Raw genomic sequence first — 14,261 nt, forward strand, 5'->3', positions numbered from 1 at the left:
GCTCAGCCCCGCACCCTGCGATCGCCCAGCGCTCGCTCAGCCCTCCCAAGCACACAGCACAGGCAAACTGTCCCCAGGCCACCGCGGGGACACGCAGGCAGGATGGAACCATGAAAAGAAAGGAAACATTTGCTTCTGTTCTTAGTAAAATATGTCAGAAAGAGATTGAATTCTCCTCCCTCGGTACATCTTTCTAGATTGTTTGCCTTGGTAAGGAAGCCCAGGGAAAGCGAAGCAGGGGGCACCCCACGGATGGTCCCACAGGGACCTTCTCTGCAAAGGGCTCTGTTACACAAACCACCACCAGGCTTGGAAACCTTCTCCTCCGCTCGGCCGAGCTCCTTACCCGCTTCGGAAGCAACTCCTCTTGCGCCAAGAAGCCTCGCTTGTGGACGTTGGGATCGTAATCACCATACTGGAAAGAAGCACAGACATCGTGCCCACCCCACGTTAACAACACGGGCAAGTAAACTCCTCGCCCTTACACATCCACCCCTTGGGGAGAGAGCCAACGCAGACTGCTTACACCCTTCACGTCACAACCTGTTAGAGCAGAGAACGTACGCTGCGCGGGAAATTTAACAACCGTATTTTCTTTGTCATTTGATTGCCAATAGAAACTAACATCCTCCTCCTCCTACTCACGCAGCAGAGGTGGAAGCAGAACAAAACTTCCCACCATCAGCTGAGGTCCACCATCAGCTGAGGTCCACCATCAGCTGAGGTCCACCACCAGTCCACCGGTTGGACTAGATGATCACTGCAGGTCCCTTCCAACTGAACTATTCTGTTCTACTCTAATTACCACGCCCAGAAAACACTTCCTCCGACGCAAGGAAAGACTCGCTCTATAGCCGAGAGGTCTTTACCCTCCCAACGACAGCGGGACGGGGAGTCAAGATACGGACAAAGACCTGTCCCCAAAGACTGATCGATACCAGCAATTCTGGTGAGGCGGATAGCCGTTTCTCTGTTGCTGCTCACCACCCTAATGAACAAATATTAAAAAAAAAAAATTACAGGAGTCTGACAGACTCCTTTCGGGCAGGCGTCAGCTTTTCTGCCGGAGGGTCTGTTGCTCAACTGGGTCATGGAATCCAATTCAGATTTGTTAAGTATATCCAGTAATTACTAGTATTTGTTTAGATTTACATCATTTTGAGCAGCGTATAAAGTGACTGAGAAATAAAACTGCTTATTAACAGACTGAAAAGCCGAGTGTCCCTGCAGCGCATGTGAAAATGAATTTACCTCCTGTACAGCTTAAGAGGGCAGGAAGCCACCAGAAAACGGCACCTCAAATAACCCGGCAAGTTCAAGAGAAGAGGACGATGGTTGTGAGGCACGTACACGAAACGCTGCGATTTTCCATTCTCCTGGCAAAGAGGACTTCTGCAGTGACGTTACCCCATCACACGAGACGCGGCAACGTTTGCTCCAGTCACTCATTTCGCAAGGGAGGCAGCCCTTCGCTTCCCTCCCTGCTTTTCTGAAGGACCTCAGCTCAGAAAGTACAACACGGTGACAATTTTCAAAGCCAGACCAAGACACACGTGGCGGTCATATAAGAAGTCAGGAAGCTTTCCGTATCAGCCTCCTTTTAATGACAGAACCATCACGTTGTACGCTAAAACCAGAGCTCAGCATCAGAAGTCTGCGCATACATCCTCTCCGCAGCCCGGCGAGCAACGTTTCACAGATGACAAGCAGGGATTAAAGATGCAAATATTGATTTGGGGCCAATGCAGATGCGAAGGAAGCATGCAACAAACTACACTGACTCAGACTTCAATTAATATAACAAAACCGCCGCTGATTTCATTCAGGAGGGTGCTGAGCAGCGGCAACTGTCTGTCTTCCGAGGTCTACAGATGCTCGGAGCTCCTCAGAAAGCAGCGCATTGCAGGTACACATCCCTCAAGCCCACATCAAAAGGGAACAGCAATAAAAACGTGGCACTGGCAAAGGAAACAACTCCAATAACCTTGGAGAGGCAGAAAATAAATCATTTTTAGGTGATGAAAATAATAGCAAATAGGATTAACGCGATTATTTTTTGTTGTGATCTACCGTGGAGATCCAAGACTACGTATGGATTATGTGATTTTCACGTGGTGAAAAATATTGTCACGTCCCAAAGGAATATTTGTACCGAGAGGGAGTCTGGATGAGAACATTAATTATTCACAAGTCAAAATCAACAAATGGCTTAAGTATTGCAGTATACGTTGGCTCAAATGACTCGGCAAACATACTTTTAAAGACCTTTTCAATTAAATCATTACTTCAAAACTGTCACGGAATTTCAGCTTCTGTTAATTGAACTACGTGATTAATATTCAGGGTTACACACGGAAGGTGCCTTTACCTCATTCATATACCTGCCTTACACCGTCCTGGATAAACACAGGCATGTTCAGCTTCAAACCGTTAACACCAAGTATTGTGTGTTTGGGGGGAAAAAAACCTAAAAATAAAAGAGCCCCTTGCTCGCGCTACAAGATCTGAAGTGCCGAGAGGGCTGCAGCACGGCAGCGATCTGCATTTAAGGGACAAGAAATGGAAGAACCTCCTGGACGTTACCATTTTCTGCCGGGACGCGTTTTTCGGTAGACTCCACGTCTCTCCCGGCTATTTAAAACCTGAACCGCCTCCAACATCTGAAAGCAGTGTGGGTGGTTCGAATGCAGGGCTAGAGGGGAAAACACATAGTAATTCCCCAAACGAACACAACGATATAGAAATAAATAAGCTTTTCTTTTTATGACCCACACGCTTACTTTGTTATTGCAGGTAGGTGCGCAACAACAGCACAAACCAACCTGGCTGTCAATCAAATGGCTGCAAACACACCGCTGTGTCAGGCTATTATGGCCCTAATCATGCAAATCAGCACGTTATTAGCGAAATTACTGTGCTCAGCGGCCGCTTTCTTGTCCAGAAAGAACATCATTATCCTATTTAACTGGAAGGAGATGACCTGCGACATCTTTCTTCCTGGCTCCGTACCGAAGACGTGCTTTCAGCTTTCTCCTTTGCTGAAAAAAAAAAGCAGAAGGGGAAACCCTGCCTGGAGGGGCAGCGAGGAAAAGCGATGTCTGATGCGGACACGAAAGCACATTAGCAAAGATCAGAAAAGGCATCCCTCTTCCTCCTTCTCACAATCTCTGTGCAGAATCAAGACGTGCAAGGTTAGGAGAACTGCTCTGACTCCAGCTGACCTCCAGACGACCGAGTGTCGAGCACGTCGAGCGTGCGACCGAGCGCAAGGTCAGCAGCCGAGCTGCAAGAAGAGAAAGGGGCCGGCACAACCGTCCTGTACCAAATTACAGCCTGTTCCTGATCACACGAGCAGAAGCTGTCACGGCCAAGAGTTAACAGCGCTCAATATTTCCCCAATGGTTTATTCATTTTGGCAACAGGAAAAGTCATCCCCTATGTATCCTCAGCTCAGCAGGTCAACGGAGAAAAAGCCAAGTAAGTGTTTACTCATGCACTCTAATAAGAGTGATGAATGTTCCACGCAACAGAAACATTTCTAAAAGCAACTCGCCCTTCCCTGGCTGATGAGTCTCTCGAACAAAGTACGGTTTCATCAATATTCTGACTATGAGGAGAACACGTCTTTTTCTAGTAAATTCAAACATTCATCACCAAAGAACACTGCTGCTCGTCACCCAGGGCTGCATTCAGACAAACCGGGCACGGACTAAAGGGTTTTGAGGAAGATTATACGGCAATCCGGAAAAAGCCATGGTGAAACACCGAGGACTGGCCCCTGTTCCCAGCCAGCCTGGATCGGGCCCGCTCTTCAGGCAACAGAGCCGAAGCCCCCCTCCTGCACCGTCAGCTGAGGTGGTCTCACAGACCAGAGGGCTACCCCGCTTCTTCTAAAACCGCTCGACAGCCGTGCTCCTCCAAGCCAGGCAGACGGGCCAGACCCAGGGCACGGCCACCTGCCCGCCGTCCTGCGAGCCAAAACGCCTCCCTAAATCGCATCCAGAGAGTCAGAACCGACTACGACCACGAGGCTACGGCGACAACATAGCCGGGCTGCGATCGGACTCCAGGCACTCCTTTTCCAAAGACGTTATCTTTACGCACGCGAGCTGGAGATTAGCTAGACGACTCGTTAATCGAGCAGCAGTACATGTTGTGCATATACAGGGCTAAATTACTTCCTCTCCCGCAAGAACGGTCCCCACTTCTGAACCTCGGGCTGCTCCCTCTATCCCAGGAGTCCCTCTGCTGTGGGCTGCTGCAAGCTGTGCAAGGCTGCGTGCTCCAGACTGGAAAACAGCGTGCTCTTAAATAAACCCTCAGCAAAACACACTGACTCTGGGTCCAGAGCGGAATCCAGCCGAGGAACGAGGGGAACTTAGTGACCATTGACTTCTTCCTCTGTCTAGTGAGGCCAAACACCCAAGATAAAGGGAGAAGTCAGGAAGAGCTCTTTAACGCTGCAATAACATTTATGTGGCAAGCTGGAGCACTCAAAATAAAGCAGTTATCATGGTGACAAGTATTCTGGGGAAGCAGCGGAGCTGTGAGTCCCATGGTTGCTTTGCCTCTGGCTACAACGGCAAGAGCAGGGAGGAGATCCAAAAAAGCACGGGCTCGGGGAATTCACCTGCTCCAGTAGTAAGCCACACTTGAGCAGGCGCTGCAGCTCATAAGCCGAGCACTTGCTAAAAAGTCCTGGGAAGAGAAAGGAAAAATCTGTCCAACATCTTAAGGTAGCCAGGACCCAGCAGCACCGAGAAGGCAATACTGCTAGCGTAGTCCCCTCACTTCCCACGTTTTAACAACTTTCCCCGCCTTCCCCTTCCTCGGGAAGCAGGTATATCGCAAAGCGCCTCGCTTCCCAAGAGCGACGTTAACCCGGTGTCAGCAGGCCCCTGGCGAATCCCCCTGTGCCTACCTTGGCTTGGACGGCGTAAGAGGCCAGCAGGACAGAAGCTTCAGGAGGACAGTAGATCTTCTCATCCAAAATCTGCTTCTTCACCTGCACGTAGCAGTAAAGGACACGTAACACACATTTAGTGGAGCAGGGCAAAGCATGACTGTCACAGCAGATGGTTGCAGTTTGTTTTAACTCGAGCTGTCAACCACACAGTTAACAGTTATTTTCCTAACACTAATTACAATTCAGGCCCGGGAAGTCTCTGGTGGCTCGGAAAGGAAGGGCTCAGGCTTTCACAGGCCACCTTTTTTAGACAGGTTTGCAAGAAGAGCTAAATTTATACGTGAAAAATGACAGAACCTATACATACCCCGTTGCTAAAGGAAAGGGGGTGACAAAAAAAGTCTTGCGTGTAAACACGGAGATGAAACCTCTTAAGGCATAAGCTATGGATTGATAGGACATCTGCACACACCACTAAATTAAAAAAGGAGTCTGCAGCCCAGTCTCTGAGCACACAAAGGTTTTGCTCTGGGATAGTCAGGCCTCATTATGAGCCAGTGCTCACCTGCGCTCGAGCCTAATTCCCTCCAGTCCCGCCGACAGCAAGGAGAGCGGCGGGTCACCTCCGTGGCAGTGCTTTTAGCAGCAGGCAAAGCCCTGCGCACGCTCCCAGGAGAGCCAACGCGCAGTCCCCAAAAGCCACGGCTTTACGTTTCCTGGCTTCCGAGCGTTAAAAAATTAAACCTGTCATGTTCGATATTTTTTGACTTTGCACACTTAATTTTCCTGAATAAAGATAGAAAAAACCCCATACTATTTCCCGGGAGACTTAAATGGATTGTTTCAGAGACGCAGTAACATCAATTTGAATTTATAACATGCTGAGTCCTCGAAGTCGGTTACAACGTAATCACAGAAGATACTCTCCTGCGTTAAGATAAAAACAGGAGAGTTTGCAAGCTTACGTGTGCTCCCGTTTCCCATACGTGTTACAGGAGCCCAGGCTCCTCTCGTCGTCAGAAATCCTAGTAGAAAAGTCACGGTCTGCATTTATAAATGCAGCTTTAACTGCTTTTCCTCTCCGATTTTGCTTTTCAAAGATGCCAACAGCATTTTTTTCCTCATCAAGGATAAAGCTCATGGCAAATCGGGCATTTAAAAATAGCCCTGCGGAGACACTAGTGCACGAGACAGCCCTTGGAAATTAACAGCAGTCCTTCGCACTTAGAAGTCCTTTAGCTCTGAAGAGCAAAGACGAACTTTGGAAGAGCGAGGAGTACCAGGAAGCTGGTGAGCTCACTTTGATATCCATTTGAAAGAGCGGGGCACACTGAAGTCTACAGTGGTATTTCCAAGAACATCCAAATCCAGGTTGCCTCTACTTTGGTGTAACAAACACAAGAATGAGTGGGGTTTTTTTTGTTTTTATAGAATCACAGAATCACAGAATCATTAAGGTTGGAAGAGACCTCCAAGATCATCGAGTCCAACCGTCGACCCAACACCCCCATGCCCACTAAACCATGTCCCTCAGCGCCTCATCTACCCGTTTTTTAAATACTTCCAGGGATGGTGACTCCACCACTTCCCTGGGCAGCCTGTTCCAAGGTTTAACCACTCTTTCAGTAAAGACATTTTTCCTCACATCCAATCTTATAACTTATTTCAGAAACTTGAAATTAACAGCCACAGAGCAGCTGAAACATCCCAGTAAGTACCTAGGGGTCTGACTAGGACTACTCCACTCCCTGTAACCATAGCTGACACAACCCTTTATAGGACATAGTTTCAGAAAATTGATCTTGTCTGAAAGAGAGCTCCTGCGATAGCAGCTCTTCGTTACCAGCCATGCAGCACTGCTACAGCAACATCACCTGAGCCGATTTCTCAGGACACAAAGTTTTGTAGCGTACTTCAAATAAAAAAGAAAAAAGCCTGAAGATGCGTTCACCGCAGTTTCCAAATGTTTAACGGTAAGGGCACAAGTTACTGGGGCAGGTGGGACCGTTAGGTTTGCCCTTCTCCTCTGCTTTTGCCATCGGTCTCTGACAGAGCTGCGCCTCTGGGATTTTCTTCTGCTCCAGTGACTTGAAGGCTGTTTTGCGAAGAGCTGAACCTTGCTGTACAGCCTGAACATGGAACAGGTCGGCTGCATTCTGCTCCTGAGGATGAAATTCCCCTGCTCCACGTAACGATGCTATCATGTACAAAGGCAATCGCCATCCCTCAGCACAACTGATATCCACGCCCTGCGGAGAGGTGGACTCCAAGGCTGTGTGTGTCATTCAAGCCCACATCTGACAGATTCATTTCCCCTAGCTACCATACCCCAACATTACAAATCACCTAATCATTCCTGACAGCCAGCTTACGAGGTCTGCAAGTCTGGGCGTCTGTGACTGCTTCATCCAGACAAACCATCTCTGACCTATTTTAAGAAGTTTTTGTTGTTGAAGACAACTCCCTTCGGAGAGGTGTGAACGAAACGATGAGGACCCACACTCTGCCGACCAACTTTCTGACCCTGGAACCTTCTCGCACTTTTGCTCATCCTGGCTCCTTCTCCCTCGGGTTGGAAAACAGTGTACTGAGACGGCTCCTACCTGCAGGAAGAACAAGTGCTGTGTGATTTCCTGGACCAGTTCCTCCTCTGCGTTCTCAGGGTAAAATTTGGCCAGGAAGTGAAAGGTGACGGGCTCCTCTGTTGGAACGTCGTGATCCAGAACCTGTAGGACACAAGAGCCCTTCAGCTACTCTTCCCAGCTTCTTCAGCGCTCTGCCTCTTGGAGCCAAGACACAGCTCCCCTCTGCTCAGATAGGCACATCTTTTGTCAAGCACTTTAGACATCTAGAACAGACGAACCAACCTAAGTAGTTCAGAAACCGTAGTTAAAAAAAGAAAACAAACAAACATTTCTGACATTCCTAACAGTGCAAGAAAACAAACAAGGCAGGAACAAACAGCATGCAAAATGAGACAGCACAGGTTGATCCTGATCTGCCGTGCGCACGTTGCCTCCTCCGAACCTCGCGGAGCGATGCTACATCCTGCTACGCCACCATCCGACTTTCTCGTCGTTTCCCTGCAACGCCTCCTCTTGTATTTCAGTGTTGTTCCTTGCTGCCCTGCTATTGTGCTGGCACTGTCCAGTTCAGATTCACGTTAGTTTAAAACCTTGGCACGTCGTAGGAGACACCCAGACCTCCCTCACAGTCTCGATTACCGTCTGGTTTTAGCGTAACAGCCTTTGGATGCAAACAGAACTACATCTATCGCTTCTCTAACCCACCCCTCAGCAACCTGGAGGCTCACCTATTTGGGAAGCGTCCCCTCCCTTACCTCCATCTCCTTTTCACTTCTCTGGTTCTCCTCCTCCCTAGCTCTTTGTACATCTCAACAACAAAAGAAGCCAAGATGCGACTTCACTTTTCCGCTAAAGGTTTTGTCGCTCAGGGGCACAAAATAGAGACTTTTAGGTTCCGTTTACATTACAGTCCCCCTGAAGTCCTGCATCCCAGTGCGGCTGTCTCCCGAAATGCCTCAAGGGGATGCAGTGCGCACGGTCTGAGGCTTCACAGCTCAGAAGGAGCTGGGGTGGGGTATCTCTGCCAACTCTTCCCGGTTTGACTTACAGATGCCGTGGGTATGAGATTTAAATGCGCTTCACTTCAATACCACACATAACAGAGCCTCGGGCATACAAAGAAAAGAGGAAAGTGCATCCTCCCTTGTCATCCCAGATGACGTCTCAAGGGAAATTTGGTTCCAACCTTCTTGTCCATTTTGAGCCAAGCCACCGTATCCTTGATAGTGTATTGAAGACCGAAGAACCAGGTTTCTCGGAGTCCGAGCGTCCTGCATACTAGATCAAACAGGTCCTTCCCTTTCCACTTCACCTGCAGGAAAGCAAACAGGAAGCAGAGTTATAAAGACGGGTTTCAGAACTTCATCTCCCTTCAACCAAACGCATCCTTTTTTCACCTCACGATGCCTTTGCGGGTGTGGAGAAGGCATCTGGTACAGATAAGGAAACATCCTAACGAAGCACACTTCATATCCTTCCATCTGATGTCATCTGCCGATCACCAACTCCTCCCTCACTAGGAAACTGAGAGGTGAATTTTTTTTCCACCCCTGCAAACAGCACTGTAAATAAAGCCCCCCTGTTTCTTCCTCTGGCAACCCACCGACATTCAACAGAGGAACTGAGGGGTCCGTTGAGGTTCCTTTTGAGCCATGCACTGCCACGAGCAGCCCCGTTCCAGCAAGAAATAAAAACCACTCTTAACTGCCCCTTAGTGGCTTTGATGTCTCTACCTACAGCCCCAGGAAGCTCTGCGCGAACTCCAGTACCACAAACAGGCTTTCATAGACAAGGGCGCAACGCGCTCCCGAAAACGAGAAGTGAAAGGATCTATGTACAAAGCGCGTTCATCCAGAGCCACCGACCCTGCGCAGGTGAAAGGGAAAAAGAGCTCAGGAAAAAAAAAAATATTAATCACCGAAGTCGGGGTTCTCTCGGAGCCCGTTTTTATAGAGTCAAACAGCATTTTCTGCTGAAAATGTTGGGACAAAAGCAGCTCAGGAGCAGAGAAAATTGGTCCTGCTCAAAGACCGTGTCCTTCGAGCAATCTTGCAGCTGCATCTATGTTGTTACTGAAGTTTGCTCATAAAAACAGAAGGCGTTGGGAGGCAGAAAGGTGAAGAGGGACATAAAACAGATGAATCTAATATGCCAAAGCCACTTTGGTCTTCCATCTGCACGGTGGAAACAATTGCTGGACCGAGACATATGGCCATTACTCTAAAGCCCTAGGGCGAAAGGATCTCGGCACATTCTCTTGTCACAACTCAATCTTGGTGCCACCTGGACAGCATCAATATTAATGCGCAGGCATGGCAGGGACTGCTGGAGCTGGTGACGCGCCGCTCCTGCTGTCACCCACTGCCGCCTTGTGGGCAAAGCCGTTGAGGACGAGCTTATTGCCATTCTGCCGGCTTTGATCAAATGAGTAAATCGCTATTTTCTCCCCTTCCCAGGGCACACACACGCGTGCTGACAGCCCCGGGATAGAATAAAGCCGACGCTACCCTCCAAAAAACAACACCCCAGGACGGCTCGTCACAGCCTCTCCGCAATTCGTATCGAGCGCTGTCAACACCTCGAGGTCAAAAACACCAGGAGAAGCAAGTTTTGCAATTATAAAACCCTAATTTCACACATTTAGCTAGCCTCCAGTCCCCATGACGAGCTCCAGCTCAGCGCAGGATGGCTCACACTGCGGAAAATCTTTTCCTGACTATTATTTTAAGAGGGGGGTTAATTCGAGGGTTCAGACAAAACAGAGCGAGACACATTTAAACAGCTATTTTGTGCCATTTCTGTAGGCACATAAAAACAGGCTGCCATCAAAGGGCTATTTCTTAACTAGAATTAAACTGCTTTGCATAAAGCGTTACCGGCTTTTTTTTTTTTTTCCTTTCTGCAAAGACCACATTTCAGCCTATCGCTTCAGAGGAGCGACGGCTGCCTGCGCACACACAGCCCTGCACCAAACCTTTCCCAGGACAGGCTCCCGCGTTCTGCCGACGGGAGCGTCTCCTCCCCCAGACGTCGCTCCGCATCCCACGGGATCGGCGTTTCGAACGACCCCAGGCCAACCCCACCGCGTCCCCCCTCCCCAGGCTCCCTAAAAGCAAGCCGGCGGTTAAGATTCCAAGACCAGCAGTGAGCATTAGAGCACGAGCTTTGTGTGTTTTCCCCCCGCCCCGCAATTTTAATTTGGTGACGGGCATATTTCAAGCGATTGCTTCTGCTGCTAGATTTTACGCCGCCGCTCCGTCATCGCACACATCCGTTATGGCAGAAATATATATTTAACATTCCTGCCTGCACAGTGCTAAAGTCTCCAACCGTAACATCGCACAGACATCCTCCCCGACGGTGCTGAATTAGCTTCGTTAAATATATAAATGGAACAGCAGCCACGTTTATTTCAACATACATGATTTCACTCCACACCTCGGTACTTAAAATAACAATCTGCATTCAAGCGGCATCTTTTGACAGCTGAACTCCAACTGTTTTACAGACGTTCGGGACCTCAGCCCTCCTCGCCCTTACTTGATAGGCCTCGTATCATTAACTGCCACATTCCCTGGCCACAGAACACAAAAAAAGACGCCCCCCAGGCACGGGGAGATGGGGAGAGCTGCTGTCCAAGGCTGGGCAGAGCGCCTGGGGGGGAGCCAGGACGGGCTGGCAGCTCCCCATCCCGTCCTCCGCCCTCACGCCGTTCCCCTCCTCTGCACTGAAGTGACACCTGAAGCACAAAGTCGATTTTGCAAGGCATTACGAGCTCCTGAAAACAAAACAAAGAGGCTTAAAGGAGAAAAATCCCCTCTCGGCCACACGCCAGAGCGGCTGGCGCGATGCTATAATAAAGCCCAATCCCCCAATAAAAAGCTGCATGGCGATAACCTTAACCTGACCCGCAGGACGGAGCCGATGCGACCGCGTCGCTTCAGCGTCCTCCATCAGCTGCAGGCGTCACCTCTTGCACTCGCAGCTTTGCTTTCTCCCATTAGCACGATGGCAACACGGGTTGTTAGATATATTCGGCGAGTCGCTGAAGGAATGCATCGACGAACTGCTTTACAAACAGGGTAAGCGCTGCAAGGCTGTTATTCTGCAGAGCTGGAATTTACGCTCTTTACTAAGTACAGAGCGCTCGCCATTTATCAGCAGAGCTTTTTAAGTAAACAGCACTAAACACTTAAAACTCAGCAGCCAGCGGCTAGAATAGAGTACTTCCAGTACGGGTTATTGGCATCATCTTTTTCTCCAGCGGAGACATCGCATCTGGCATTTATTAACAGGGTTTGCATTATTTATTAACCCGCACCAAGAGTCATTTCCAACTAGCAGGCAACTGGACAATTTATTTCGGCGCGCAGCCTTTCTGTCAAGTTTCACAACGGCTCCTTAGCTAACGAGTCGATAAACCAGCCGCAAAAACGAGCAGAAGGGTTATGCGATCCCCTCCTCATGGGGTGACAAGGAGGGAGGCCAAGCGCTACAGAAGATGGGCACAAGAGGGTGCAAGCGTCCTGCGCGGAGAGGGTTGAGCAGGGGGGTCTACAGAGAAAAGCGATTCCCAAAACCCACTGGCATAGGCTGATGCTTTTCTTCCAACGATGTCAAATTGAATTTACGCCAGCTACGTGGAAAAGGGCGGGGGGGGGGAAGAAAAGGACATTTTTTAACCGTTTAAGATTAAGGTTCCTCACGTGAGAGGCTCTCCTCGGACAACAGGGAGGCGCCCAAACTCCGGGGGACGGAACCCGGCTCTGTCTGGGGACGGTGGACGGAGATCTCGCCTCCTCGTTGTCACAAACGCAAAGCACCGGAGCTTCAGCCATCCCTGGGGTCAGGCTGGGGAGGAAGGGCACAAACAAGTGACTGGAGGACACCGGCTTAGCCCGGGCACGCTGCCTCCCAGAGCAAACCCGCCGCAACAGTCCCTCCGTACCCCACACAACGCAACCGCTTTGCGGGAGGCACGGGACTGGGTTAAAGCATGACCTTGAAGAAATTACTAACATCTAGAAAATATTTTACGGCACCAATTCCCCCTTAAATAATGCAGAAAATGGCTTTTCACCTTCGCAGATCATTTCAGTAGCTGTTAGTTCTGTGCCAAAGAGGCGAAGACAGCGCAGAGCCCCTGCTGCGGTGGCGTGACAGTCTAAAAGACCGGGCAGAAAAGGGGACCGCGCCCCAGAAGCAATGCTCAGCTTCCACCGGGTGACGGTATGCCCATTTAGAAGCAAGCTTGAATAAGAGGATGCGACACCTCCGCACTGAAAGGGGGAGGGAGATGGCAGAAGGGAGAGGGCAAGGGCTGAGCAGGGCATCCCTCCACTAACCACCTGGGAAACAATAAATGGGTAGGCTGTACCTGTTCCTCATCCCACCAGGAGGTGCCCAAACAAACCACCCACAACAGTTTACAGCTGAAACGGAGATAACTTTGAGACTGCAGATCACATTTATTTCTCCTCCTGGACTTGAACGATAACAGGAGTGCCACAGACAACCGTTTATTTGGATTTAAAGCCCATTTGGAACAAACAGGGAATCAAATATGCAATATTTTTTTTTTAAATAAAGTGATGTCAAATACTTTCAATTGCCACTTACTGAGCCACAAGACAGGGCTGTAAAAGTTATTTTTATTTACTAATGCTACACGACAACTCGATAATGAGCTTTTAATTAAAATCTATTTCTGTTAACCACCGAGGAGGCCAAAAACTCGCCCAGGCGTAACAGCGCAGATGGTGCAGCCAAGCACATTTCGCGGTGCCTGCCCGAGACAGAGCGGGGCAACACAGGAGAAGAAGCTGCTGCGGCTCTGGCCAGCGGGCACCGAAGCGAGTGGGAGAGGCGGAGGGGACAACAACCGATGACGTCCCGAAGCCTCACCTCACCCATAAGCTGGGGATGCGCAGTTTAAGAGTCAGAGGGTCAAGCAGCAGCTCGACGCAGGGGAAGAAGCTCCCGGAGGCCGAGAGAAGGATCTTGTTCCTGGCAGGGACCTCCGGCCTTCCCGTGCCAAGGATGCACGGAGATACAGCGTTAGACGGAGCTGTCTCCGTGGTGCTGCTGCCGCGCGCTCTGCGGTACGGCACGCTCCTCGCCGCCCCACCAAAGGCCACGCAGGGTGGCGATCCCGGAGCCGAGCCTTCCCTCCGCGCGGGAGCCGACCGCTGACGGACGCGGGGTATTTCAGCGCGAGCCTGACCTGCTCTGATGATCTTTTGCACGCTGGTGCACTCCGAAAACAAACAGCTTGCCCCAGGGGAAGGCCAAGCTAGGCTTTAAGAAGCCAGTGTTGTCAGCCTCAGGAGAGAGGGTTAGCCTTGCCCCGGCAACGGCAGGTTTACCTCTGAATGAAGGAAGGCTAAACCACGTACGCTGTCAAATGCCTCCCTTCCAGTCTTAAGGGCTGTTTGATTTTCTAACAGAGTGCTGCCTCCCACCTTCACGCAGATTGTTTCCAGGGCTGCTTCCCTGTTCGAGTACTTTTAATTTCAAAACCCACCTACTTGAAAGCCACTGCCTGTACAAAGGAAACAACAAAAAAAGAGGTATTAAACGGCATCAGAACTAGAGTACATACACCAAAAGAGAAAGATGTCCCAAACGCCTTCCCTCCTTCCCCTTTGCATCAACACACCTCCTCTGGATGAACCACAGAGACCGAGGATTGACAGCGGTCTGGAACCATCTTTGGAGGGAACCGGATAACAGGGAGTTTCCTAACCGGCTTAGAAGAGGCTGCAATGGGA

At 49.9% G+C, this 14,261-nt stretch overlaps 1 protein-coding gene across 2 annotated transcripts in view; it reads right to left on the reverse strand.

Moving 5' to 3' along the window:
* The window catches only part of LOC103921830 (merlin), a 28,215-nt gene extending 19,421 nt beyond the window's left edge, over nt 1-8,794 (reverse strand). For both annotated transcript variants that reach the window (XM_009329857.1, XM_009329855.1), the window contains exons 1-4: nt 8,678-8,794; nt 7,510-7,632; nt 4,922-5,005; nt 347-415 (exon numbers count right to left, since the gene is read on the reverse strand). In XM_009329857.1, the coding sequence (XP_009328132.1) occupies nt 347-415; nt 4,922-5,005; nt 7,510-7,632; nt 8,678-8,689 (288 nt within the window). In that variant the 5' untranslated portion in view covers nt 8,690-8,794. The remainder of the gene's footprint in view (nt 1-346; nt 416-4,921; nt 5,006-7,509; nt 7,633-8,677) is intronic.
* Nucleotides 8,795-14,261: the final 5,467 nt, after the last annotated feature.

The sequence above is a fragment of the Pygoscelis adeliae genome, unplaced genomic scaffold (assembly GCF_000699105.1).
Source record: "Pygoscelis adeliae isolate BGI_AS28 unplaced genomic scaffold, ASM69910v1 Scaffold838, whole genome shotgun sequence".
NCBI lineage: Eukaryota > Metazoa > Chordata > Aves > Sphenisciformes > Spheniscidae > Pygoscelis > Pygoscelis adeliae.